Here is a 25,145-nt window from a genome sequence, read left to right as displayed (position 1 = left end):
CTGGCACGCTCCTTATGGGGATTAAGCCCACAACCTAGGCATGTGCCCTTGACTGGAATCGAACCTGGGGCCCTTCAGTCCACAGGCCGATGCTCTACCCACTGAGCTAAACCAGCTAGGGCTTAAACTACTTTTCTTTCTTTTTTAAAAATTAAATCTTTATTGTTCATATTATTACATTTGTTCCTCTTTTCCCCCCCATAACTCCCCTCCTCCCAGTTCCCGCCCCACCCTCTGCCCTCACTCCCCACCCACTGTCCTCATCCATAGGTGCACAATTTTTGTCCAGTCTCTTCCCGCATCTCCCACACCCCTTTCCCCACCAAGAATAGTCAGTTCATTCCCTTTCTATGTCCCTGATTCTATTATGATCACCGGATTATTTATTCACTTGATTCTTAGATTCACTTGTTGATAGATGCATGTTTGTTGTTCATAATTTGTATCTTTACCTTTTTCTTCTTCTTCCTCTTCTTAAAGGATACCTTTCAGCATTTCATATAATACTGGTTTGGTGGTGATGAACTCCTTTAGCTTTTCCTTATCTGTGAAGCTCTTTATCTGACCTTCAGTTCTGAATGATAGCTTTGCTGGATAAAGTAATCTTGGTTTTAGGTTCTTGGCATTCATCACTTTGAATATTTCTTGCCATTCCCTTCTGGCCTGCAAAGTTTCTGTTGAGAAATTAGCTGACAGTTGTATGGGTATTCCCTTGTAGGTAACTGAGTTTCTTTCTCTTGCTGCTTTTAATATTCTCTCTTTGTCTTTTGCTCTTGGCATTTTAATTATGATGTGTCTTGGTGTGGTCCTCTTTGGATTCCTTTTGTTTGGGGTTCTCGGTGCTTCCTGGATTTGTAAGTCTATTTCTGTCACCAGGTGGGGGAAGTTTTCTGTCATTATTTCTTCAAATAGGTTTTCAATACCTTGCTCTCTCTCATCTTCTGGCACCCCTATAATTCTGATGTTGGTACGCTTCAAGCTGTCCCAGAGGCTCCTTACACTATCTTCGTATTTTCGGATTCTTTTTTCATTTTGCTTTTTTGGTTGGGTGTTTTTTGCTTCTTCGTATTTCAAATCTTTGCCTTGATTCTTGCGCTCCTATGGTCTGCTGTTGGGAGTCTGTACAGTATTCGTTATTTTAGTCCGTGTATGCTTAATTTCTAGTTGGTTCTTTATCATAACATCGAGGGTCTCATTAGTTTTCTTGAGGATCTCACTACATTTATCGGCGGCTTCTAGACAGTTCTTAAGAGACCTTAAAAGTGTGGTTCTGAACTCAATATCCTCCATTGACAGTATTGTCCTGTTTCTGTCTCCGCATTTTTTATGCTTTCTTGGTACACCCCCTAGTGGTCTTTGTGCGCAGTCTTGTTGTAATTAAGCCTTGACTGTTGTCGGCAATAGTGGGGGTGATTTGACCTCCAGGCTAACTGGCTATGAGAGTCCCTACTTTTCTTAATACATCCTATTATTGCCTCCATCAGTGGCCCTGTTTTTCAAGTTGCAGCCACTCTCCCTCACTTTTTGTTGTTTTATTTTCCTGGATTCTATGTTCCCCTTTATAGTTCTAGAGAAGTAAGAAGCACATGTTAATTTACAACCTTGGCAGGAATGGGAAACCAAGTCAATAATTGTTTTCTTTTGTATTTTATTTATATATTTTTGGCAGCAAAATTGTGTTTATTTAAAAAAAAAAATCTGGTCTATGAATACATTTTACTGCTTCAGTTGAAGAACCCTAAGCTAAATCAAAATACCAATATTAAAAGCAGCATACTGGTTACTACTGTCTTAAAGATACATAAAAGAATCAAATGCTACAGTGTAGGAAATCAATCACTCCCATGTCAGAAATCACAACTTCTTTCAAATAAAGAATATGACCCATTTGCCATATTGAATTGATATTTATTTCAGGACATGCCATGTCAAAATAAAACAAAAGAGTCAACCCTTGCCTTTAACAGTAATATTGTATTATAAAAGCACTTTACAACTCCATCCCATCTTTGAGTATAAGTTACTGGTATGTGGGCTAATGATTATCTTAAAACATTTCTCTATTCAGATCCATTACCAAGTGCTCTCTGAATATTAGAAGGTGATAATAAATGGGAAGTGGAGGAGGAAGAGGAAAGAGAGGGGAATAAGGTTCTCCCAGTTAAGGGTTTTGTTGTAATGAGGGGATGAGGAAGTATGAAGATACTTTTGTTTTTTTCCATTTTTATACTGTGTTAAGTAATGCTTACAACATAAATTCAGCAGGCTTTTCCCGAGCCATAGCTCAGAAAATTTCTTCCTGCAAATAATGTATTTACAAACGTGTTTAACTTACACAGCAATCTCACAATAACTAGTAAAGATTGAAATGGTGCACTCCTAGTATATTTGTTTGAAGTGTTTTAAGGGAAATACATATTGCCATGGTGATGAAGCTCTAAATAGATTAAACAAAACATCTAATAATTAAAAGTAGTTTTAATAAAGGCAAAGAAATAAATATCACCAAAGAAAGATTAATTGTAGCTTAAATATAAAACTAAATTACTAGTTAATTAACCAAACTATACAATAGATCTAATAAAAAGCAAAACCAGCCTGAAAGACCCAACATTTAAAAAAGCTAGAAAATAAGGCATAAATCTGCAATAATATTGAGTTTTATTTCCATTCTCTCTTATCCTCTTCTGTGCATGCTTTTCAGATCTGCTTCTAGGGGCTTATTAAGAAAACCTGCCATTTTCAATCTGACCCCAAATATCCTGAGCAAAGTATTTGCTATTCTGTTAAGGATTCTTTTGTTGGTAAGCTTTAGATATCATCATTTCTACTGGATATAGTTTTGACCAAGGTGCCAAATTTAAATTCTTCCACTGGTTCTTCTTAAAGGAATTTTATTTCTATAGTGCCTTGCCTGCACAGCATTAAAAAAAAATAAAAACAAAAACAAAACAAAAACAGGAGAAATCTATTGCTTAAAAAAATTCTTTTAAATAAACAGAAGAACGCTATCCTGACAATTTTAGAATCTTGGAAGAGACAGTTCATTAGAAAAATTAAATATAAAAAAACCTGTTCCGTTTTACTTTTCTCTCCCAGTATCTAACATGTGAAAGTGTCATTAGTTTTGGTCAGAAATAAATTTTTTGTTCATTACTTGTAAGTACTATGTTCATTAGGACTCATTTTAAAGATGCACCAGAACACTTATTTGAGTACTGCCTACCATGATAATTGAGTTTTGACCTCAAATAAAGTCTAAATAATTTACTTCAGTGCTCAAGAATAATTTTGGACATCTTGACCCAAGGTCTAAAACAAGTGGTATCACTAAAATTTAAAGGTAATTCCAATGGGCTTGGTCTGACTGATGCTTTGCCACCTCTTGTTTGTTTTTAGGAGTGGAGAGTAAGAATAGGAAATGGGTAAGGGAGAGATGAAAAAAGCAGGGAGAGGTCAAGTAGGTAGGCAAATGCTGCTATTCCTTAACCAAGCCACATACTGTTGAGATTTCCATCATTTTGAAGTGCATTATCATAACATTAAAAAGGAAAAAAAAGTTAAGAAACTGTATCTAATGTTTAAAATGATCACTGGAATATGCTGGAATTGTCTGACTTTTCGTAAAATATAAATAATATAGACACTGACTTTTTTGTGCTTGTGAAGCTAATAGATCACCTCCACGAGACAGGCAGCAATGAGGAATTGCAATACGTTATTACTGAAGGGAAAAGGTTCAAGCCAATATTCACACTGCAGTCAATGAAAGAGTAAGGGGGCCAAAGCAGTGAGCTTCTGCAGAAAAGTTGAAGAGGCCAAGAAGGATTAGCAGGAACAGCCTCCTTCGCTGACTGGTTGATCCTGAGGCTTTTCCAGTTTTATGTCAATCACTGAAACAAAAGTTAAGGACCTATAAATGGGAAAGTACAATTCCAATTCTGCTCAACACTGATATCTCTGGCAACCCCCCCTTCCATTCCTACTAACAGACACTACTTTCTATTTAGCTAGCTAGCTCACCACACAACAAACTGCTCTAATAATATAAACTTGCTTATATTCTACTATATTCAGCCAGGGTCAGAATAAGGTTAACCTCTCTATTCATGGGATTTATCCTAAGGAAACTGTTCTACAGGAGCAAGAAACCCTATTAAGATGATGTTCCTTATGGAATTATCTATAATAAAAATCTGAAACTAGCCTACAAGAGAGTTCCAACAACAGGGAGAGAATTTAATAAATGATGGGGACTTAATTCTGTGGAATACATTATGCTATTAGAAGTAATAATGGCTTAGAAAAAATAAAACCTTTAGAAGAGAGATGCGCTGAACACAAAGTGCTTAAATTCTATGGCTTAATAAAAATGTCTGTATATGGAAAAACACTACAAGATAAATATACAACAAATAATGAAAATATCAAAATTCAAAATCTTTTGAAAAAAAATTGATATTTGATGTGCTTCATTATGTTCTGTTTCTGAAAGCAGAAGCCACAATAAAGTTCCAAACAGAGTTATTTCCTGCCTAGGCCAAATAGAAAACTTGAATGTTAGAAAAAGCAGGGGAGGAAAATATGATATGGGGTAAATGTACAGAGTCAACAGGAGTCAAATTTAAGAAGAAGGCTGGGCCCTGGCCGGATGGCTCAGTTGGTTGCAGCATCTTCCCGAACACCAAAAGGTTGCAGGTTCGATCCCCGCTTAGGGCATATATGGGAGGCAACTGATCGATGTTTTTCTTTCTCTCTCTCTCCCTCCCTCCCTTGCTCTCTAAAAATCAATAAAAAAAACATATCCTTGGGTGAGGCTCAAAATAGAAAAGACTGGATTTCTAAGAGTTTCCTGCTCATTAAAAATCAAGCAAGACTGTGGAATCTCAAGGGGAAGGTAGGGGAGAGTGGGTGGGTAGGAAAAGTTCAACCAAAGGACTTGTATGCATATATGCATAACCCATGGACACAGACAATAGGGTGGTGAAAGCCTAGGGTGGGACTGGGATAGAAGGGGTCAATGGGGGAGAAAAAGGGACATGTAACACTATAAACAATAAAGATTAAATAAATAACCAAGCAAACGAATACAAATTCTCTCACTGATTAGTTGTAGTGAGCAGCAGGGAGCAAGTTTGCACTTGGATAACCAGATCTCATCCTATATAATAAAAGCCTAATGTGCAAATTGTCCCCTCAACCGGGAGTCCTGTCAGGAGTTCGACCGCTTCCTATGATGTGCATTGACCACCAGGGTGTGGCGTGGAACATGGCGGATGTTGGCGATGCCATGCTGGCAGCGGGCCCCAATGGGTCCCAACGAGAGAGCGGGACCGGGGCGGATGATGGAGCACGTGAGTGGGAGGCGCCAGGCCAAGGCCAGTGTGAGCCACTAGTCACCAGGTGGGGGCCCGATCGCCCTGCCACCGCTGGGCTCCCAGGCGCTGAGGGAGCCAGGTGAGGACCCGATGCTGATCTGATCCCAGGGCAACCAGCAGCGGTGGTGCCGCCTGGCTCACTCAGCACCTGGGAGCTGGACGGTGGCAGGGTGATTGGCAGGGCGATTTGGCCCCCGCAGGTGGTGACCAGGAGGGGTGGTGGGGCTGCTGCCCTGCTCCCTCATCACCTGGGAGCTGAGTGGCAGTAGGGGCAACAGGGTGCGATCAGGTCCCGCAGGCGGCGACCAGCCAGGGTGGCAGGTGGCAGGGCCAGGCTGCTAGGTGCTGAGGGAGAAAGGGCAAATAACAATATTAAAATATTTTTTCTGCCCTAACCGGTTTGGCTCAGCGGGTAGAGCATCGGCCTGGGACTCAAGGGTCCCAGGTTTGATTCCGGTCAAGGGCATGTACCTTGGTTGTGGGCACATCCCCAGTGGGGAGTGTGCAGGATGCAGCTGATCGATGTTTCTCTCTCATCAATGTTTCTAACTCTCTATCCCTCTCCCTTCCTCTCTGTAAAAATCAATAAAACATATTTAAAAAAATATTTTTTCTAATTATTTTCCTTTCAATGTGCACAAATCCATGCACTGGGCTACTACTTTTGCTATTAAAAAACCTCATAGCTTCTATGCTCTTCAACCATCAATTTCTGACTATAAAAAGCAATGCCATAATATTCCTTAGCCAACCAAGTGGAGCTGCAAAGACTAGTGATAACAACAACATTCTCTGATGAAACAGAAAGGATACTGTCTTCTCTGCTTCTGTCCTGTGTGCTTTCCATTCCGGGCAAAGCTGCTGCAACACGTCGGAAGAGCTGTGGAAAAGAGAGAAATGTGATAATTGGCAGGGAAAATTTAACAAATGGTATCAAGTAAAGGTGGATGACTACTGAATGTTGTGTTCAGGATATAGCTTCTAGGTTATTCCTCATGTAGACCTTACCATGATGAAAGCATTTTACAATATCTATTTAGCCCAGCCAGCGTGGCTCAGTGGTTAAATATCGACCTATGAACCAGGAGGTCACAGTTCGATTCGCAGTCAGGGTACATGCCTGTGTTGTGGGCTCGATCCCCAGTGTGGGGCGTGCAGGAGGCAGCTGATCAATGATTCTCTCTCATCACTGATGTTTCTATCTATATCTCCCTCTCCCTTCCTCTCTGAAACCAATAAAAATATATTTAAATAAATAAGTAAATAAATAAAATGTCTATTTAATACTGTATGAAAAGCAGTATGCCAAATACAATGAGGTATAAAGACATGATCCCAGTTTTCCAACTGATGAGATTAGACATGAACAAACGGCTAAGAAATAAGCAGCAAAAATGTCATTTGAGTCATAAATGACATACTATAGCAGTGATGGCGAACCTATGACACGCGTGTCAGATGTGACACGCGAACTCATTTTTTTGGTTGATTTTTCTTTGTTAAATGGCATTTAAATATATAAAATAAATATCAAAAATATAAGTATTTGTTTTACTATGGTTGCAAATATCAAAAAATTTCTAGGAGAAACCAAGATGGTGGCATAGGCAAACACCGGAAATTGCTGCCTCTCACAACAACTTCAAAAATACAACTAAAAGACAAAATGGACATCACCCAGAACTACAGGAAGGCTGGCTGAGTGGAAATTCTACAACTAGAAGGAAAGAGAAAAGCACACTGAGACTCTGAGGAGGCGTGGAAATAAAGTGCAGAGGTACGGAGGCGCACGCGGCAAGGGCTGGCAACTGAGGACGCAGCTGTCTTTTTGAATCGGGAGGGAGTCTCAAGCCCCCAACTGCTCTGAACTCCAGTTCCGGGAAGTCTCTGGGGACCCAGACTCATATGGGGAGAAACTGGACTGTCTGGCAGCGGGCAGAACTCTGAACTCGAGGGCGGCTTTCTCTCAGAGGTGCTTGTAGCGACCGGGACACTGAGATGCGGGGCCTCTTAGGGCAGGGCTGAGAATCTGCCATAGCTGCTTGCTCCACCCTGTTGATTCCCTGAGACCCCGCCCCACCCAAGCTGTGGCAGAGGCTTTTGCATATGAATGTCCTGGCCCTTTGCAATCTGAAAATTACCTAACAAACTGCAGCTGGGCCAGACAGACCCAGAACTTCCAAGAGAAGGCCCAAGGCCCCACAGCAGATTGCATTGCTTCACAACTGGGCCTCATCTGGGCACCTCCAAACCCCAAACAAGGAAGGGGAATCTGCAGATCTCTTCGTAGCTCCTGCTGGGTAGCCTCAGGCAGAGGTTAAATTAGCACCTCCTTAGATCCAAGAGCCAGTGTACCCAGTGGTCAGAGTGGGACCATCCAATTACAACTCCTCAGATCCATAAGGGACACACACACTCAGGGGGCAGACTCAGTGAGCACCAAAGCCCCACTGAAGCAAGTCTTGCCCCAGAAGGGTGTCTTCAGCACAGAAGTTCTCCCACCATAGACACAACTGATTCTCACAGCCAATTGGCCTGGAGGTCAATTCCTCCCAGTGATACCTACAACAATCAAGGCTTAACTACAACAAGACTGGGCACAAAGCCCACAAAGGGGTGCACCAAGAGCGTCCACCTCAGGAAATTGGGGAGGCTGAGCCACTGGGCCCTATAGGACACCTAGCACACAAAGCCACTCTACCAACACAGGGAAGCAGCCAAAATGTGGAGACAAAGAAACAGGTCACAAATGACAGAAATGGAGGAAAGCAAACTACTGGATATAGAGTTCAAAACCACACTTATAAGGTTTTTCAAGAATTTTCTATAAACCGCCGATAAATTTAGTGAGACCCTGGAGGATATGAAAAAAGACCAACTAGAAATTAAGCATACACTGACTGAAATAAAGAATAATATACAGAGATCCAACAGCAGACAAGAGGATCCCAAGAATCAAGTCAAAGATTTGAAATATGAAGAAGCAAAAAATACCCAACCAAAAAAGCAAAAAGAAAAAAGAATCTAAAAATATGAAGATAGTGTAAGGAGCCTCTGGGACAACTTCAAGTGTACCAACATCCGAATTATAGGGGTGCCAGAAGATGAGAGAGAGCAAGATATTGAAAACCTATTTGAAGAAATAATGACAGAAAACTTCCCCTACCTGGTGAAAGAAATAGACTTACAAGTCCAGGAAGTACAGAGAACCCCAAACAAAAGGAATCCAAAGAGGACCACACCAAGACACATCATAATTAAAATGCCAAGAGCAAAAGACAAAGAGAGAATCTTAAAAGCAGCAAGAGAAAAACAGTCAGGTACCTACAAGGGAGTACCCATACGACTGTCAGCTGATTTCTCAACAGAAACTACGCAGGCCAGAAGGGAGTGGCAAGAAATATTCAAAGTGGTGAATGCCAAGAACCTACAACCAAGATTACTTTATCCAGCAAAGCTATCATTCAGAATTGAAGGTCAGACAAAGAGCTTCACAGATAAAAAAAAGCTAAAGGAGTTCATCACCACCAAACCAGCATTATATGAAATGCTGAAAGGTATTCTTTAAGAAGAGGAAGAAGAAAAAGGTAAAGATAAAAATTATGAACAGCAAATACATATCTATCAACAAGTGAATCTAAAAATCAAGTGAATAAAAAATCTGATGAACAGAGTAAACTGGTGAATATAACAGAACCAGGGGCATGGAAAGGGAGTGGACTGACAATTCTTGGGGGAAAAGGGGTGTGGGGGTGCAGGAAGAGGCTGGACATAAATCGTACACCTATGGATGAGGACAGTGGGAGGGGTAAGGGCAGAGGGTGGGGTGGGAACTGGGTGGAGGAGAGCTATAGGGGGAAAAAAGAGGAACAACTGTAATAATCTGAACAATAAAGATTTAATTAAAAAAAAAATTTCTGTATGTGACACAGCACCAGAGTTAAGTTAGGGTTTTTCAAAATGCTGACACGCCGAGCTCAAAAGGTTCGCTATACTGTACTATAGGAATACAGAAAAAGGACAGATTGTTCATTTAGTAAAACTGTATAGTGGCATTCCATTTTATAAAGGGTTAGGCTCTAAAGTCAGTATACATATAGGAAAAGTCAGTCTAGACAAAATTACACTTGTCTTTCAGAAAACACTAGGTTAGAGACCAACACACCACCTCTTAAGTTAAATGCAGCTGGCTTCTCCTTTGTCACTGGAAAGAGCACCAGTAGACGTGGCTAGCTTGTATTTGAGGTATGATGTAACAAAAAATATCTTCAGAAGGAGAATCACACTCAAGTCTGATGAGATACCCACTTTAGAGGCATGTGGGAACAGAAAAGACTAATGACTAAAGAAACAGCAGATTCATACCTATTTTGTTCTCAAACATAAGCAAATGCTCAATAGGTAGAATCCTATATAATAAAACCCTAATATGCAAATCGACCAAACAGCAGAATGACCGGTAGAATGACCAGTCGCTATGATGCACACTGACCACCAGGGGGCAGACGCTCAACACAGGAGCTGCTCTCAGTTGGGAGCAGCGTTGAGCATCTGTGTTGAGGGTCTGCATTGAGCATCTGCTCTCCAAGAGGGAGGCGACCAGCGGCGGCAATCGGGCGGCTGAGCTAGGCGGTGGGGCCAGCCAGCTGGCGGCATCAGACTGCCAGCCAAGGCAGGTGCCAGCAGGGGCCCCCCAATCGCCCTGCCCACCAGCTGCCCCACAGATGGCCCTGATTGCCAGCCAGGCCTAGGGACCCTACCCTATATATTGGGAACAGTCTCTTAGATTTAAAAATTAAAACCTGACAAGGCTACTCTAATACTGAAAAAAACAGGATGATGCAGCGATGACATGCATGGACTCTGGCTTGCACATCTTGTGGTCAGCCCTGATTCTGACACTTGTAACTGTGTGACAAAGCCAATTACTTAACTTCTTTCTGTTTCAGTTTTTCCACCCATAAGATGGGGAAAATAGTCCTCAGAAGGATCATGTTATGTACTACTTTTTATAATCAGGGCAAAAAAATATAGCTGCCTCTACAACAGCAAGATGCCTTTCACCTGTATGAAAAGTATGGTCACCGGGGCATGCAGCATCCCAGACTGCGAGAGGGATGTCCGACTGCTCGTTTAGGCCCAACACCCCCCAAGTGGTCCTGGATTGCAAGAGGTCGCAGGCCGGGCTGAGGGAGCTCCCCGCCCCCATGCACATATTTTGTGCACCGGGCCACTAGTAATTATAATAATTTATTGGTCTGTAAATACCATAAATCTGCAACTACTACTTTATATTTACATAACCCTGGAGAATTAAGCAGGTGAGTTTTTGGCTACTTTATCTTTTAGAAAAGTTTGATAACGTGAGGTCCCCAGACATTTTCCTCTCCCCCTGCCCCCCGCCACCCAAACACTCCTTTTATAATCACTGTTAACACATTAGTAGTTTGTAAGAATAAAGTAACCATGATGTACTTTCATGACAATAAGGAAAATACCATTCCTGACAGCAATATTTGCTTTCTTTTATCATAATCTTCCTATCAGACTCTAAAATAAGAAATGTTACCTTGAAACAATGCAGTAGGGAAGTAGTGAGAGGATGTGAGTTTACAATCTTGCAATCACACAATCTTGCAATCATAATAAAGTACTTTTTCTGTGCACGATTTGAAAAGTTTGGCAAGTCTTTTTCTCTTTTTCCAAAAACTAGCCACATTTATGTTTTTCACTATTTAATCAACTAGTTCGTGAGGCTTACTGTAGCTAACTGAAAGAAAATCTTACACTAGAGAATAGAATACTCACACAATTATTTCATAATATGTGTTTTCAATTTGGTAAATACTCCAAAGAACACTTACCTGCTTTACATTGTATCCAGCTTTTGCACTAGTTTCAATAAACATAACATTCAGCTCTTTGGCTTTCCTCTCTCCCTCCTCAATTGATACTTGCCTGTAGAAAAATAAACCAAATTCTTCTTTTTGAAAGATGTTATTATAAAGATTAGAAACAAAGTTCTATAATAACTTTTCTTGATATGGGTGCTGGTTACACAGACAAGACTAGTTTGAAAATTTAAGCTGCTGTACACTTAAAATGTGTGCACTTGTACTAGTATGTGTATGTTATATCAAGACTTTTTTTAATGATTTGCTTTTACCTTTTTTATTTTTTTAAACTTAATAGCCTGCTATTTTTTCTTAATATTAGACCCTAAGTATTTAATCATGTGATTAAAAACTTTGTGTAAAATAATTTTTTATTGCTAAACAATTTGTCAATTTGCTACTATAATTTATTTTTTTATCTATTTTATTTTTTAATTTTTGGTAACCCTCACCCAAGGATATTTTTCCATTGATTTTTTTTTTTTTTTTTTTTTTAGGGCGAGTGGAAGAGAGAGGGAAAGACAGAGAGAAACATTGATGTGAGAGACACACATCGATTGGTTGCCTTCTGCACGAGCCTGGGCCAGGACCTGGGCCAGGGAGGAGCCTGCAACCAAGGTACGTGCTCTTGACTGGAATCAAACACAGGACCCTTTGGTCTGCAGGCTGGTGCTCTACCCATTAAGAAAAACCGGCTAGGGCAATTTTCTTCTATTAATTTATATAACCATTCCCAAATTGTTAAAAATGTAAGTTGGTTTCAAATTCTACACAAATGTGAAAAATGATGCTATAAACATCTTTATGCTTACTACTTTGTGCACTGTGGATCATTTCCGGAGGCTGAATTTTGTGAATATCTGCAAGTGAAAAAGCGAATCAAAAGACATGTATGTTGGCCCTGGCCAGTGTTTCTCAATGGTTAGGATGTAGGCCCACGCACCAAAGGGTTGTGGGTTTGATTCCCACTCAGGGCATGTACCTGGGTTGCAGTTTTGATCCCTGGCCCCAGTTAGCTTGTGTGCAAGAGGCAACCAATCAAAATCTCAATTATAGTAGCAAATCGACACATACAAATTGGCACATACAAAATCATTGTATGTGTCTCCCCACTGCTCCCCTCCACCTCCCTCCCTTCCACTCTTTCTAAAAATCAATGGGGAAAAAATATCCTAGGGTAAGGTTAAAAAAAAACCCCACACATTTATGTTGAAGTCTCTTGACACAGAGTTTAAAACTTTAATACTTACTTTAGAGGACATTTTGTGATGTATTATAATTAGCAGTGTCTCAAATTGTAAACTCTTCAAGTATAAGATTATCTCATTGATCTTGGTGTTCCAAGTGCCTAGCTGGCAACACAGGTGTTCAGCTCTATAAATTTGTGTGTGTATATAAATTTTAAATAACACACTTTTTCTTAACAGTTTGAAAGTTGACAATCTATAAACCTTTAGCCTTGAATGTTTAGCAGTGTGGATTTCCTAATTGTCAGCCCAGCAGGCATGGCTCAATGGTTGAACAGGAGGTCACGGTTTAATTCCTAGTCAGGACACATGCCCAGATTGTGGGTTCGATCCCTAGTGTAAGGCTGTGCTGATTCTCTCTCATCATTGATGTTTCTATCTCTCTCTCCCTCTCCCTTCCTCTCTGAAATCAATAAAAAAAATATATTTTAAAATAATAATTCTGTCAGGTGCCCTCAAACTTACTCTTGGACCTCTTTCCTATCTACAATTAGTCCCACTGGTGATCCCACACAGTCTCATGGTTTTAAAGTACCATCTATATGCTGATGACTCCAAAACTTACTTATCTTAGACCACTGCTCTGAACTCTAGACTCATATATCCAACTGCCTACCTGACATCTAGTAAGATATTAGGATATCTAATAACCATTATAAACTTAAAAAGACCAAAACTGAAGTTATTATATTACATTCCAAAGCATCTTTTTATGCAGTCTCTCCTATCTTGATTAATGACAGTTACTCAGACCAAACATATAGGTGTCATCCTTCCCCTTCTCTCAGACTGCATATTCCATCCATCAGCATGTATTCCATCCATTGTATCAATATATCCTGAAAGTTCTATCTTCAAAATATATCTGAATTTGACCAATAATCACCACACAAGATTTGCACTCCATAACCTGGCCTTCATTATTGTATGTTTTTTAACCTCATTGCCTATTAGTCTTTTCATCATTCCTTTTACCAGCTATACAGGCCTCCTTGCTGTTCCTCAAAAAAGCTGAGTGTAGTCCCAATTTAGGGATTTTGCATTTTCTGAGCCATCTGCCATGGGACTTTTCCTCCTTAAAATATCTGCATAGTTAACTTCCTTAGAGTCTTTAATCAGAAGTCACCATTCTCTCAATGAGATCTTCTACTGCTATGCCATTTAATATTTCAAACTCACCCTTGACATTTCATATTCCCTTGCCTTGCTTTATTTTGTCTGGTTCACTCTCTGAAATAAAAACTCCGTGAAGACTTACCTTTTTTGTTCACTACTCTACCCTAGAGTACCATCCTCTGAAATATAAGTGATATTCAATAAATACTTCTTGAATGATTATTAGTCTGTAAACCCTACATGTGAAGGACTCCAGACAAAAACCATTTCTAGTTGCAGAATTATAAGTCACCCTAATAAAATGGTTGAATGTTAGCTATAGCAATGACCCCAACTGTGGTTTGATTTTGTCACAATCACTTAAGGAAAATTCTCTAAAATACATTTCCAAGGGCCCTATTTTAGACTAACATAATACCTAGATATAAGGTTAAAACCGCCCAAATTTTAAAAGTTGACCATGATCCTTTATAGCCAGAATCTTAAAAGAGGTTCTAATAAGCCATATTTACCATGTTTGAAACATTTGGGGATCACTGGCCGATAGGGAACAGAAAGTACTGAACATCTAGGTGCTTAAATTGAGACATTGAAAGATATATTCTAGCCTTTCCTTCATGTTTTTACCCCCCAAAAAAGTAATTCTCAAAGAAAATGACATTTAACTTTTCATAAAAAATAGATGAGCCTTAGCCGGTTTGGCTCAGTGAATACAGTATCGGCCAGCGGACTGAAGGGTCCAGGGTTTGATTCCAGTCAAAGGCACTTACCTCAGTTGCACGCCCTGGTGGGGGCGCATACAGGAGGCAAACAATTGATGTCTCTCTCTCACATCGATGTTTCTCTCTCTATCTCTCCCCCTCCCTTCTACTCTCTTTGAAAATCAATGGAAAAATGTCCTTGGATAAGAATTTTAAAAAGATGAAAAGATACTTTGAATTTACTTTTAAATTATAAAAAAAATTTTGTCACTGTACTGCCAATTCCAAATGAAGTACCTTGGCCAGCAATGGACTTAACATTTCCACAAGTCTTTGAACATAGTGGATTTCTTTTTTTTTTTTTTTTTTAATATATTTTTTTTATTGATTTTTTACAGAGAGGAAGGGAGAGAGATAGAGAGTTAGAAACATCGATGAGAGAGAAACATCGATCAGCTGCCTCCTGCACATCACCCACCGGGAATGTGCCCGCAACCCAGGTACATGCCCCTGACCGGAATCGAACCCGGGACCCTTCAGTCCACAGACTGACGCTCTATCCACTGAGCCAAACCGGTTTCGGCTATAGTGGATTTCTTTGCAACATTTTAATTAATAGCACAAGTTTATTGCCTGAATTTCAATATCTGACTCATGAACAAATAATAAATAAATAGTAAAAGCTTCCACTATTAAGTAAAATGGTGAAGACTATTTAAAGCAGAAAGAATATCAAGAAGATCACTTAGTAATGCTAAAGGCAGATATTGAAGCCATGGGTTTGATAGTGAATGTTAATACATTTTGCATCCTGTAACTTGAATATGGCTTTCCTCATTTGATTAAAGTATCACAATCAAGCTATTCAGTTCAACTACACAGTCTGGCTCAACCAAACAATTTAAAAAAGAAAAAAAACCCACACCACTGAATTATAATGAATATTTATAAGAAGACTACCAAAAGAGTGTGCATGTAGTTATTATGAATTATTTTTAAAATATATTTTTATTGACTTTAGAAAAGAAGGGAGAGGGAGAGATAGAAAAATTAATGATGAGAGAGAATCATTGTTTGGCTGCCTCCTGCGCACCCCCTTGTGGGGATCGAGCCCGCAACCCAGACATGTGCCCTGACTGGAATCGAACCTGGGATCCTTCAGTCCGCAGGCTGACGCTCTATCCACTGAGCCAAACCGGCTAGGGCAGTGGTCAGCAAACTCATTAGTCAACAGAGCCAAATATCAACAGTACAACGATTGAAATTTCTTTTGAGAGCCAAATTTTTTAAACTTAAACTATATAGGTAAGTACATTGTTATTAACCTACCTATACAGTTTAAGTACTGTTGATATTTGGTGCCTCCCCTGCACTGCGTATCCCGTGGCCCACCTGCGCCGCCTCTCCCGACACCTGACCAACCGAACGACACCCCCCACTTTTTCTAACGCCACTTCTTCAAAATAGACTCGCCCAGGCCAAAAACCAACTTCTACGTATGGGCCACGAAGTTTCAATCGCACCGTACGTGCGCGTCCGCACGTGGTATTTTGTGGAAGAGCCACACTCAAGGGGCAAAAGAGCTGCATGTGGCTCACGAGCCGCGGTCTGCCAACCACTGGGCTAGGGGAAACATTTTGTTCCTTAACAGAACACTGCTCATATTTATGAGGCCTAAAAAATGCAAAATTTAGCTCTATGTGTAAACAACTTTGCACAAGAGTTACTTATACATGGGCTTTTATAAAACAAAAAAACCTCATTTTCCTTTAAGGGCTGAGTTTAATGTTTATATTTCAGGTTCCCACACTAAAGAAAAAGGGGGCATAAACTTAAGGATTTAACATGTTATTTTAAAAACAATTCTTCAGTAATATTATTTATTAAAAATAACAGACTATTGCCGGAACCGGTTTGGCTCAGTGGATAGAGCGTCGGCCTGCGGACTGAAAGGTCCCAGGTTCGATTCCGGTCAAGGGCATGTACCTGGGTTGCGGGCACATCCCCAGTGGGAGGTGTGCAGGAGGCAGCTGATCGATGCTTCTCTCTCATTGATGTTCCTAACTCTCTATCTCTCTCCCTTCCTCTCTGTAAAAAAAAAAAAAAAAAAAAAACAGACTATTTAACAAATAAACCAAACATTTCATATACATACAAAATCACTCCATACCTCTTATCAGCAAGATCTGTTTTATTTCCTACTAGCATGATGATAACATCACTTCCTCTTTCTGTTCTGACATCATCAATCCATTTTGTAGTTTGCTGGAATGAGTTAACATCTGGTATAAAAGGGTGAACAGAGACATCAATGTTATTATGCCTCCCCATGTGATGGACCAAAAAATAAAGAAGACACGTAAACAAAGAATGAAAGAAAAAAGAAAGAAAGGGGGAAAAAGCCCTGGAAATTGGAAGGAGGCTGGCACATTAGGACCCACTTTTAATGTGCCTGTAACATAACTCCATTTTATCTGAGTATAACTGTCAGTAGTCTAAACAAATCACAAATATAAAATCCTCAAGGTTCCTTTTATAGTGGCTTAAAATGTTGAACACAGACCTAACTGGTTTGGCTCAGTGGATAGAGCGTCAGCCTGCGGACTCAAGGGTCCCAGGTTCGATTCCGGTCAAGGGCACATCCCCAGTAAGAGGTGTGCAGGAGGCAGCTGATCAATGTTTCTCTCTCATCGATGTTTCTGACTCTCTATCCCTCTCCCTTCCTCTCTATAAAAAATCAATAAAATATATTTAAAAAAAATGTTGAACACAACTAAATGAGTGCAATGTACTATATGTAATTGAAAAAAATTTTTTAATGTAAGGACAGCTATGGCAGATAATATGGTGTTACATTGCCACAATATTTTTTGATTACTTACACATACCAAACATGACAAAGAAAGCATCTCCAAAAGTATGTCAGCCAGTAAGACCCAACACATCCAGAAAATTTGGAAAGCCTTTAAATAGCTTTCAACACCACTCTATTTGCATTGCTTATTCAGTTTGTGATCACTTTAACTTGAAGTTTGTATAATGCACCAGAATCACTTGTTTAAAAAAATCCATCTTTTCTAGTACTAGATTCTAAGTAGAATACTTCAATATTTTTCATAGTAGCTAAAAAAAAAATAGTTTTAAAAAAATAGTTTACTAATATTTTAACCTCCTGTGCACAATTTTTAAAGAAAAATACATACGGTTTCACTTGATCTGGTTAAAGTAAGCACAAACATTTTAAAGCTGCAAAACTTGTCAGTGCACAATAATGAACATACAGTTTTTTAAACAAGTAGCAACCCAAAGTAAAGCTTCAAGAAAAGATGGCATATAGCACCTAACCAAAATAAAAGGTCTCTGAATGCAAACGTGTAATTTATAATTCTGCTATTGCAATTATTATTAAGTAGATAGGACTTCTGGTTGAGCAGATATGCAAAAATGTATGAGAATATTATTACTTGCTCAAATCAATAGTTTGTTGATAATGGAGTACTATCCTGGTTTTTCTATAAATTATGGACCACTAGATAGAATGATGCTTAATATTGCCTAATATATTTTTAAAAAACAATTTACAAAGATAATTTTAATCAGAGAGCATTTCCTTATCAGTCACCAATGCTCCATGGAACATTTAAAGTCACATAAAATTCTAAAGGCATTATTCAGTTTCCAGGGAAAAGAAAAAGGAAGAACAATACTTTAGTCTATTTATTTTCTTGGGGAGAAATGAAAGTGGAATTTGTTAGCAACAAAGCAAGTCAGTCAATCATAGAATCCAGATATTCAAATGAAAATGATTAATAGAAGATTCCACATTATGGTTTCTCTGCCTTCCTCTATAGAGAAAGAATGGCTGTAAGGGAAAAAGCAGGGAAAAGTAGGCTAGCAGAAGTTTTTAATAGCCTCAACAGAAGCCTTGGAAGATTTGGAAAACTTGGCAAGAGGCTTAAATGCAGATGTACTTTATTTTAGAAAAGTCTGAGATCAAGTTAAATAAAAAAGATGTTCTTCCAACCATAATTATGATGTGACTTAGGGATAATAGGATATTAAGAAAGCCTTGGAGAGGATTCATAATTAAACCCAAAGGAAAATTTCCAGGACAAAAAAATGTGGCACAGTAGAATAAAGGGTATTGGTACAAACACCAAGCAAATATTTCTGACCTAGCCAATTTGTGAAAAGGTTTGCTATGATAAAACTCATTTTTGCATGCCAGTATTGAAAACAAGCACAAGACAAGAACATGCATACAGCTAAGCTAAAGGCTGAAAGAAGATTAGAAATGCATAATTCCCCCCACTCACTTGTGATATCATAAACAACAACTGCCACAGTGGAGTCACGAATGTAGCTAGGAATCAAGCTCCTGAACCGCTCTTGACCTGCTGTGTCCCATAATTGCAATCGTACCTAACAACAAAATCAGTCAAACAAGCAAGAAGGTCAACCCATTGCAAAATACCTACTTGTGATATCGTAAACTACTACGGCTGCAGCAGAATCACGGATGTAACTGGGAATGAGGCTACGGAAACGTTCCTGACCCGCAGTATCCCACAGCTGCAGCCTGATCTGTGGGATGGGAAAAAATGAATAAAAAAAAAAAAAAAACCAAACTCATACTAAAAATAAAAAAGAAATAATGTTTTTTAAAGGGGTAGAAAGGAAGTAAAACAAAGACTCATGCAAAAGGTTGCAGGGATGTGAGGAATGAAAACACAAAACTTTCCTTTTTCAAAACAGAGTAATATAAAAATGTATCTGAAGATACATGACTTAAAAATGGCAATGGCAAATTCTTCACAGAATCAGAAATACAGCTTCCATCCCCACACCTCCACCCTCTCTCTGTGAATCCTATGCCTTCTGGATAGCAAAAAGTAGACTTTGTTCATGTTCAAATAGTAAGCATAACAGGGAAAAACAAAGGGAAAAGTCAATGAGCAGCCCAGGCTATCACAGTAAAGGAATTAATGCTTCTCAGAAAGTCTCTCTGAAGCTAAAATGTATCCCTTTCCTATTGGGTCTGGAACACTCTGAAATTGGGTCTCTGACTACTGTGATTATGTTTCTCCCACACACTTCTTCCCAGAACACTATATAATCTAACAAAAAAGAGGAGTATCTTTTTGCAACCCTACATAAAAATTTTACTTTCTTACTTTTTCACATTTGAGGAAGAAAAGCCTAAAAACAGGCATTAAGTTCTTTTACCATTATAAAACTGTTTCTAAGCTTTCAAATTTTAAGAAATGGCATGCTATATATTAAAACATAAAAGAGAACATCCAAAAGAAAACACACACTTATAAGAAATAATATTAGATATAAAATGTTTTGGGGTATAGGTCCCAAAATATTGCATTTAAGACAGTCACTGTTTAGGTGATAGAAATCTCTTCAAGAGGTAGTGGACTAGAATACAGCATTTACATTGTACTTATTAAAGGGAACATTCCTAAAGATGGAAGACAAATCCAACAAATAAATACACATTCTATTTACAGTCACTTTGGTATACATCATATTCTGACAAATAAAACCTTGAAGTTCACAAGTTTTGTCAAATTCAAATGAAATCTTTCTGAGTGCCTTAACAGTGGCATTCAAAAGGTCTTTAGCAGCTCTCAATATCTCAATGCTATATTTGTTACCATTTTTCTAAATCAGGACGACGAATTCTGTTTAACAAGCCTAGGGCCTTCAGGGTTTTATAAATAACTTGGCTTTCTCTCCTTTTTGGGTTTCACTTGGGGTTAAGAAGTCAGAGTGCTAAGACCTATTCATTCTGTAATAAGTTTTTCTCAAGACCTGTAAATTAACTTTGGCAAGTTTGCTAAGTACTTTCTATAGTGACAATCATTGATTATAGTTAGATCACCATTTTCTATCCTGGAGAGTTGAGAAAATTGCACATGGAAAACATTACTCACTGTTCGATCTTCCAAGTACATTGTTTTTGATAAAAAGTCAATACCAATTGTTGCCTGTAAACCAAACCAAAACAAAGAAGTTAAATAATAATAATAGTTTATTGCGGTCAGCAGTTTTGGGTTCAAATGGGAATTCTGATTGTGGTAGAAATAATGAATAAACATAAACACATTGTAGTCAAGTAAGAATGAACAAAAGTTTCAGTGATAATGGTTTCTTCTACCTATTTAGTACTTGCTGTGTATTGGGGATTCTTTTAGGCCCTTCACATGATCATCTCTAATCCTCATAAATCTCTGCAAGTTAGCTATTTTTATCGCTGTTTTTCTCATTGTACAGATAACAATATTGGAGTTCAGAGATGTTAAATAACTTATCTAAGGACACAAAACTTCTGTTGTAGAGTTGGAAATAAAAGCTCTTTCCAATATATGCTTATTAGATATATATCTTAACCATTTTTTTATTAAAAACTTTATTTTGAGTAGTTTTAAGTTCACAGCAAAACTGAGAGGAAGATATACTCCCAAAATATGCACAGCGTCCTCTATTATCAATATTACCCACCAAAATGTTACATTTGTTGTAACTGATGAACCTACATTGACACTGATATATTTTTAAAGATAGTTTTTATTTTTAAATGGTGGCAAAATATATGTATCATAAAATTTGACATATTAACCATTTTCAAGGATACCATTCAATGGCATGAATCACATTCACAATGATATACAACTGTCAATACTATCTATTTCCAAAACCTTTTCATCACCCCAAATAGAAACTCTGTACCCATTAAGCAATAACATTTTACAGTATATCCATTCATCTACTGATGAACAACTGGGTTGCTTCCACTTTTTGGCTATTGTGAATTCCTGTTTTCAATTATCCTTGGTTTATATCTAGGAGTGGAATTGCTGGGCCATATGGTAATTGTATTTAACTTTGCAAGGAAATGTCAGACTTTTCCACAGTGGCTGCACTATTTTAAATTCTATCCTAGTAGGTGTGAAGTGGAATCTTATTGTGGTTTTGATTTGCAGTTCTCTAATGACTACTGATGTTGAGAATTTTTTCATGTGTTTTTGGCTATTTGTATATCCTCTCTGAAGTAATGCCTATTGAAGTCCTTCACCCATTTAAATTTGAGTTTGTCATTTTTATTATGATTTGTAGTTCTTTATACAATATTCTGAATATTAAACATTTACTAGACATGTAACTTTCAAATATTTCCTCCCATTCTGTATGCTGGGCCCAGTACACCTTTATGGAAAATCCATTGTCAATAGATACATGGAATTTGTTATGGATTCTCAATTATATTCCATATAGGTCTATATGTCTATCCTTGTGCCAGTATCACATTATTTTGATTATTGTAGCTTTGAATTAAGTTTTAAAATCTGGATGTACTAGTTCTCCAACTTTACTTTTCTTTTTCAAAGCTGTTTGGCTACTGCAAATCAGGATTGGCTCTTTAATTTCTACAAAAAATGGTGGCAAAAATTTTTATAGGAATTGCACAGAATCTATAGATTGCTTTGGGTAGTTACTACTGACATCTTAACAATATTAAGTCTTCCAATCCATTTACCTGGGACGTCTCTCCATTTATTTAGGTCTTTAATATTTTGAGCAGTGTTTTATAGGTTTCAGTTACACAGAAACTTTTATAAAAACACACACACACACACAAAGAAGTTTCCTCCTTTATCTTAAATTATGTGACTATGTATTTCAATAGTGTTTCTCAATTTAGGGCTTAAGCACATACAAGCGAAGTCCTAATTCCATTTTATGACATTCCATCTGAGAATGGATATACGGTGGGATAACAGGTTTATAACCTTGAACTTACTGTGCAAGAGTATCTACTTGACAAACCTGAACAATGTACAGGAATGAGATATGGCTACATTTAAGAAACCTCATCAGGAGAACTTCATCTACTCACTATGGTAGAAGCAGCTAATTGCCCACACAAATATCCATCTTCCCCTTCTTCCTTAATAACACAAACATTTATTTAAATCCATACTTTTTCCATCAAAAAAAACTACATTGTCTAGTCTACTTTGAGTTTTAAATAAATGGGGCTCTCTGAGTTGGCAGGTATACCCTTGGTTTTATCTTACTTCTCCTTCCTGCCTGAAATGTGGATAATAAAACTCTAGGAAACATTCAATAACCATGCGGCGAACTTCAATATGAAAGTCATATATTAGATCTGTTTGTTTAAACAGAAAATTAGGAGGAATCTTGGTCCCAGATGCCCATGGAGCTGCCAAATACCTCCTGAACTACCCTACCTCTAAAATTATTTTACATGAAAAAAAAATTCTCAGCTGCACTATGGAGTAACTTTCTCTGTCCCACTCCTTCACTGATAAACTCTCTTTCACCTAAAAATAATTCTCATGTCACTTATTAATGTTACTAAGTTTGTTAAAAACAGCCAAAAATAATTTTTAATAGCTACAAACAGAAATTGTCATTTTTCAGATCTCATAGCCAACACATGTTTTTTTAAATTAGTACAGTCAGACTTTATGATAAATTGTACAATAGTCCACTGCTTCCACTACGTCATCCTAGTTTGGGGACATTTATACCACTGAACTCAAAGATCAAAATTAACCTGAAAAACAACCTACTGCTGCTTTTCTTTTCAGTTAATTTTATACCAAGCAGAGCTATTATGGAAAAGAAGTCAACAGCAGGGAAACAGAAAAAAATTCCAGGGAAAATAAACATTATCAGCTATTGGAGCATCTTGAATGCTGACATGACACTAATTCAAAACTTTATAAAAGATAAATGAGTGGGAGGGGGTTGGAAGAGGTTAATGGGGGAGAAAGGAGGACCAATTTAATACTTTCAACAATAAAGATTTAAAAAAAGATAAATAAGACATTACTGCTGCCTCACATTCATTTCCTTTATGGAAATAGAGAAGACAATAATTGTAGAAGAAATCAAAGGTTAAAGAATTTTCCCATGTATCTTAATTTACAGCTTCACATTATTTAAGTGCTAATTAATTCATTGATTTGGGGGGTGATCTACTTTATAAAAAGCACATTAAACTTGCGGGAAAATACATACCAAAAATAGAACCAGATTCAGATTTTAAATTTACCCTAAAAACTTTTAGAAAAATAAAAATGGTTTGATAAATAATTGAGACAGTGGCAGTTAACAACTATGAAAAGTAATCATTCCTTTAATCAGATTAACATTTGATATCCTATATAATAAAAGGCTAATATGCAAATTGACCAAATGGCAGAACAACTGGTCCCTATGACACCAGGGGGCAGACGCTCAACATGGGAGCTACCCCATGGTGGTCAGTGCGCTCCCACAGGGGGAGCACTGCTCAGTCAGAAGCTGGGCTAATGGCTGGCGAGCACAGCGGCAGTGGCGGGAGTCTCTCCCGCCTCCAAGGCAGCGCTAAGGAGCAGCAAGCTGAGTGGTAAGGAGCAATGAACAGGCAGACGGTAAGAAGCAAGGGGTCCCGGACTACGAGAGGGGTGTCTGACTGCCGGCTTAGGCCCACTCCCTGCCCCCGAGGGGTCTCGGACTGCGAGAGGGCACAGGCCAGGCTGAGGGACCCCCCCAGTGCACAAATTTCATGTACTGGGCCTCTAGTATTACGATAAAACAATGGAAATCAAGTTTTTATACTAACTACACAGTAACACAGATATAAAACAGATACTTAAAGGAGTCATTTTATTTTTTTTTATTTTAACAAGAACATTTCAAAAAGTTAATACAGAAAGCCCTAGCCAGTTTGGCTCAGTGAATAGAGCATCGGCCTATGAACTAAAGGGTCCCAGGTTTGACTATGGTCAATAGCATGTACCCAGATTTCAGGCTTGATCATGCAGGAGGCAACCTATGAATGATTCTCTCTCATCATTGATGTTTCTCTCTCTTTCTTTCTTTCTCTCTCCCCCCCCCCCATCTGAAATCAATAAAAAAATATTTTTAAAAAAAGTTAATACAGATAAAGTTTTCCAAATGCTTAGGGTCTCAGTGAAAGCACTTGGTTTTAAGATTACTAATGTTTTCTTCTTAGTTTGTTCTTTTATTTTTATTTTACAATTATGTAGTTCAAACTAAAATACATACATATAACTGAGATATACATAAAACTTAAACATATGTAGAACTGAGAGCAGACATCCTTATTTTGTTTCTGATCTTAAAAGCATTCAGCCTTTTAAGATTAAGTATATTTGTTGTGGTTTTTCACTGATACCCTTTATCATGTTTAGGAAGATCCCTTGTATTTCTAGTTTGTTAAACAGTATTGTTGTTGTTTTTTTTTACCATGAATGGCTATTGGACTTTGTCAAATTCTTTTTCTTTGTCCATTGAAATGATCATGTGATTTTGTCCTTTATTCTATTCGTACAGTGTATTACATTACTTTTTATATGTTGAACAATTTGTAATCCTGATACCAACCTACCAATCCCACTTTATAAATGGTATATAATCCTTTTGACACATTGCCAAACTCAGTTTGGTAATAACTGTTGAGGACTATATTATGTTTATATTCACAAAGAATATCAGTCTGCAGTTTTAATTTTGATGTCTTTCTTTGGTTTGGGTATCAGACTTAATATTGACCTCACAGAATGAGTTGGGAAGTATTCCCTCCTGTTCTGTTTCTTGGAAGATGATGAAGTTTTGTGTTGTTTATTAAATATTTTATAGAATTGAACAGATGTCTTCAGAGATGAGAATCTAGTCCTGGGATTTTCTTTGTGAGAAGTTTCTGATCACTAATTCTATCTCTACTTATTATAGATACATTCAAATTTTCTATTTCTTCTTGTA

The 25,145-nt window shown here is 38.1% G+C and overlaps 1 protein-coding gene across 2 annotated transcripts in view; it reads right to left on the bottom strand.

Moving 5' to 3' along the window:
* Positions 1 to 1,631: 1,631 nt before the first annotated feature.
* RAB6A (RAB6A, member RAS oncogene family) overlaps positions 1,632 to 25,145 on the bottom strand; it is a 47,175-nt gene continuing 23,661 nt past the window's right edge. Inside the window, exons 3-8 of one of the 2 annotated variants that reach the window (XM_059708497.1) lie at positions 20,282 to 20,335; positions 18,815 to 18,920; positions 16,507 to 16,618; positions 11,243 to 11,336; positions 6,192 to 6,258; positions 1,632 to 3,893 (exon numbers count right to left, since the gene is read on the bottom strand). In XM_059708497.1, the coding sequence (XP_059564480.1) occupies positions 3,829 to 3,893; positions 6,192 to 6,258; positions 11,243 to 11,336; positions 16,507 to 16,618; positions 18,815 to 18,920; positions 20,282 to 20,335 (498 nt within the window). In that variant the 3' untranslated portion in view covers positions 1,632 to 3,828. Of the gene's footprint in view, positions 3,894 to 6,191; positions 6,259 to 11,242; positions 11,337 to 16,506; positions 16,619 to 18,652; positions 18,759 to 18,814; positions 18,921 to 20,281; positions 20,336 to 25,145 lie in introns of both variants that reach the window. The other variant, XM_059708496.1, reaches the window with a different exon arrangement.

Source organism: Myotis daubentonii, chromosome 9 (genome assembly GCF_963259705.1).
Source record: "Myotis daubentonii chromosome 9, mMyoDau2.1, whole genome shotgun sequence".
Taxonomy (NCBI): domain Eukaryota; kingdom Metazoa; phylum Chordata; class Mammalia; order Chiroptera; family Vespertilionidae; genus Myotis; species Myotis daubentonii.
This window is presented reverse-complemented; position numbering and strand designations above follow the sequence as displayed.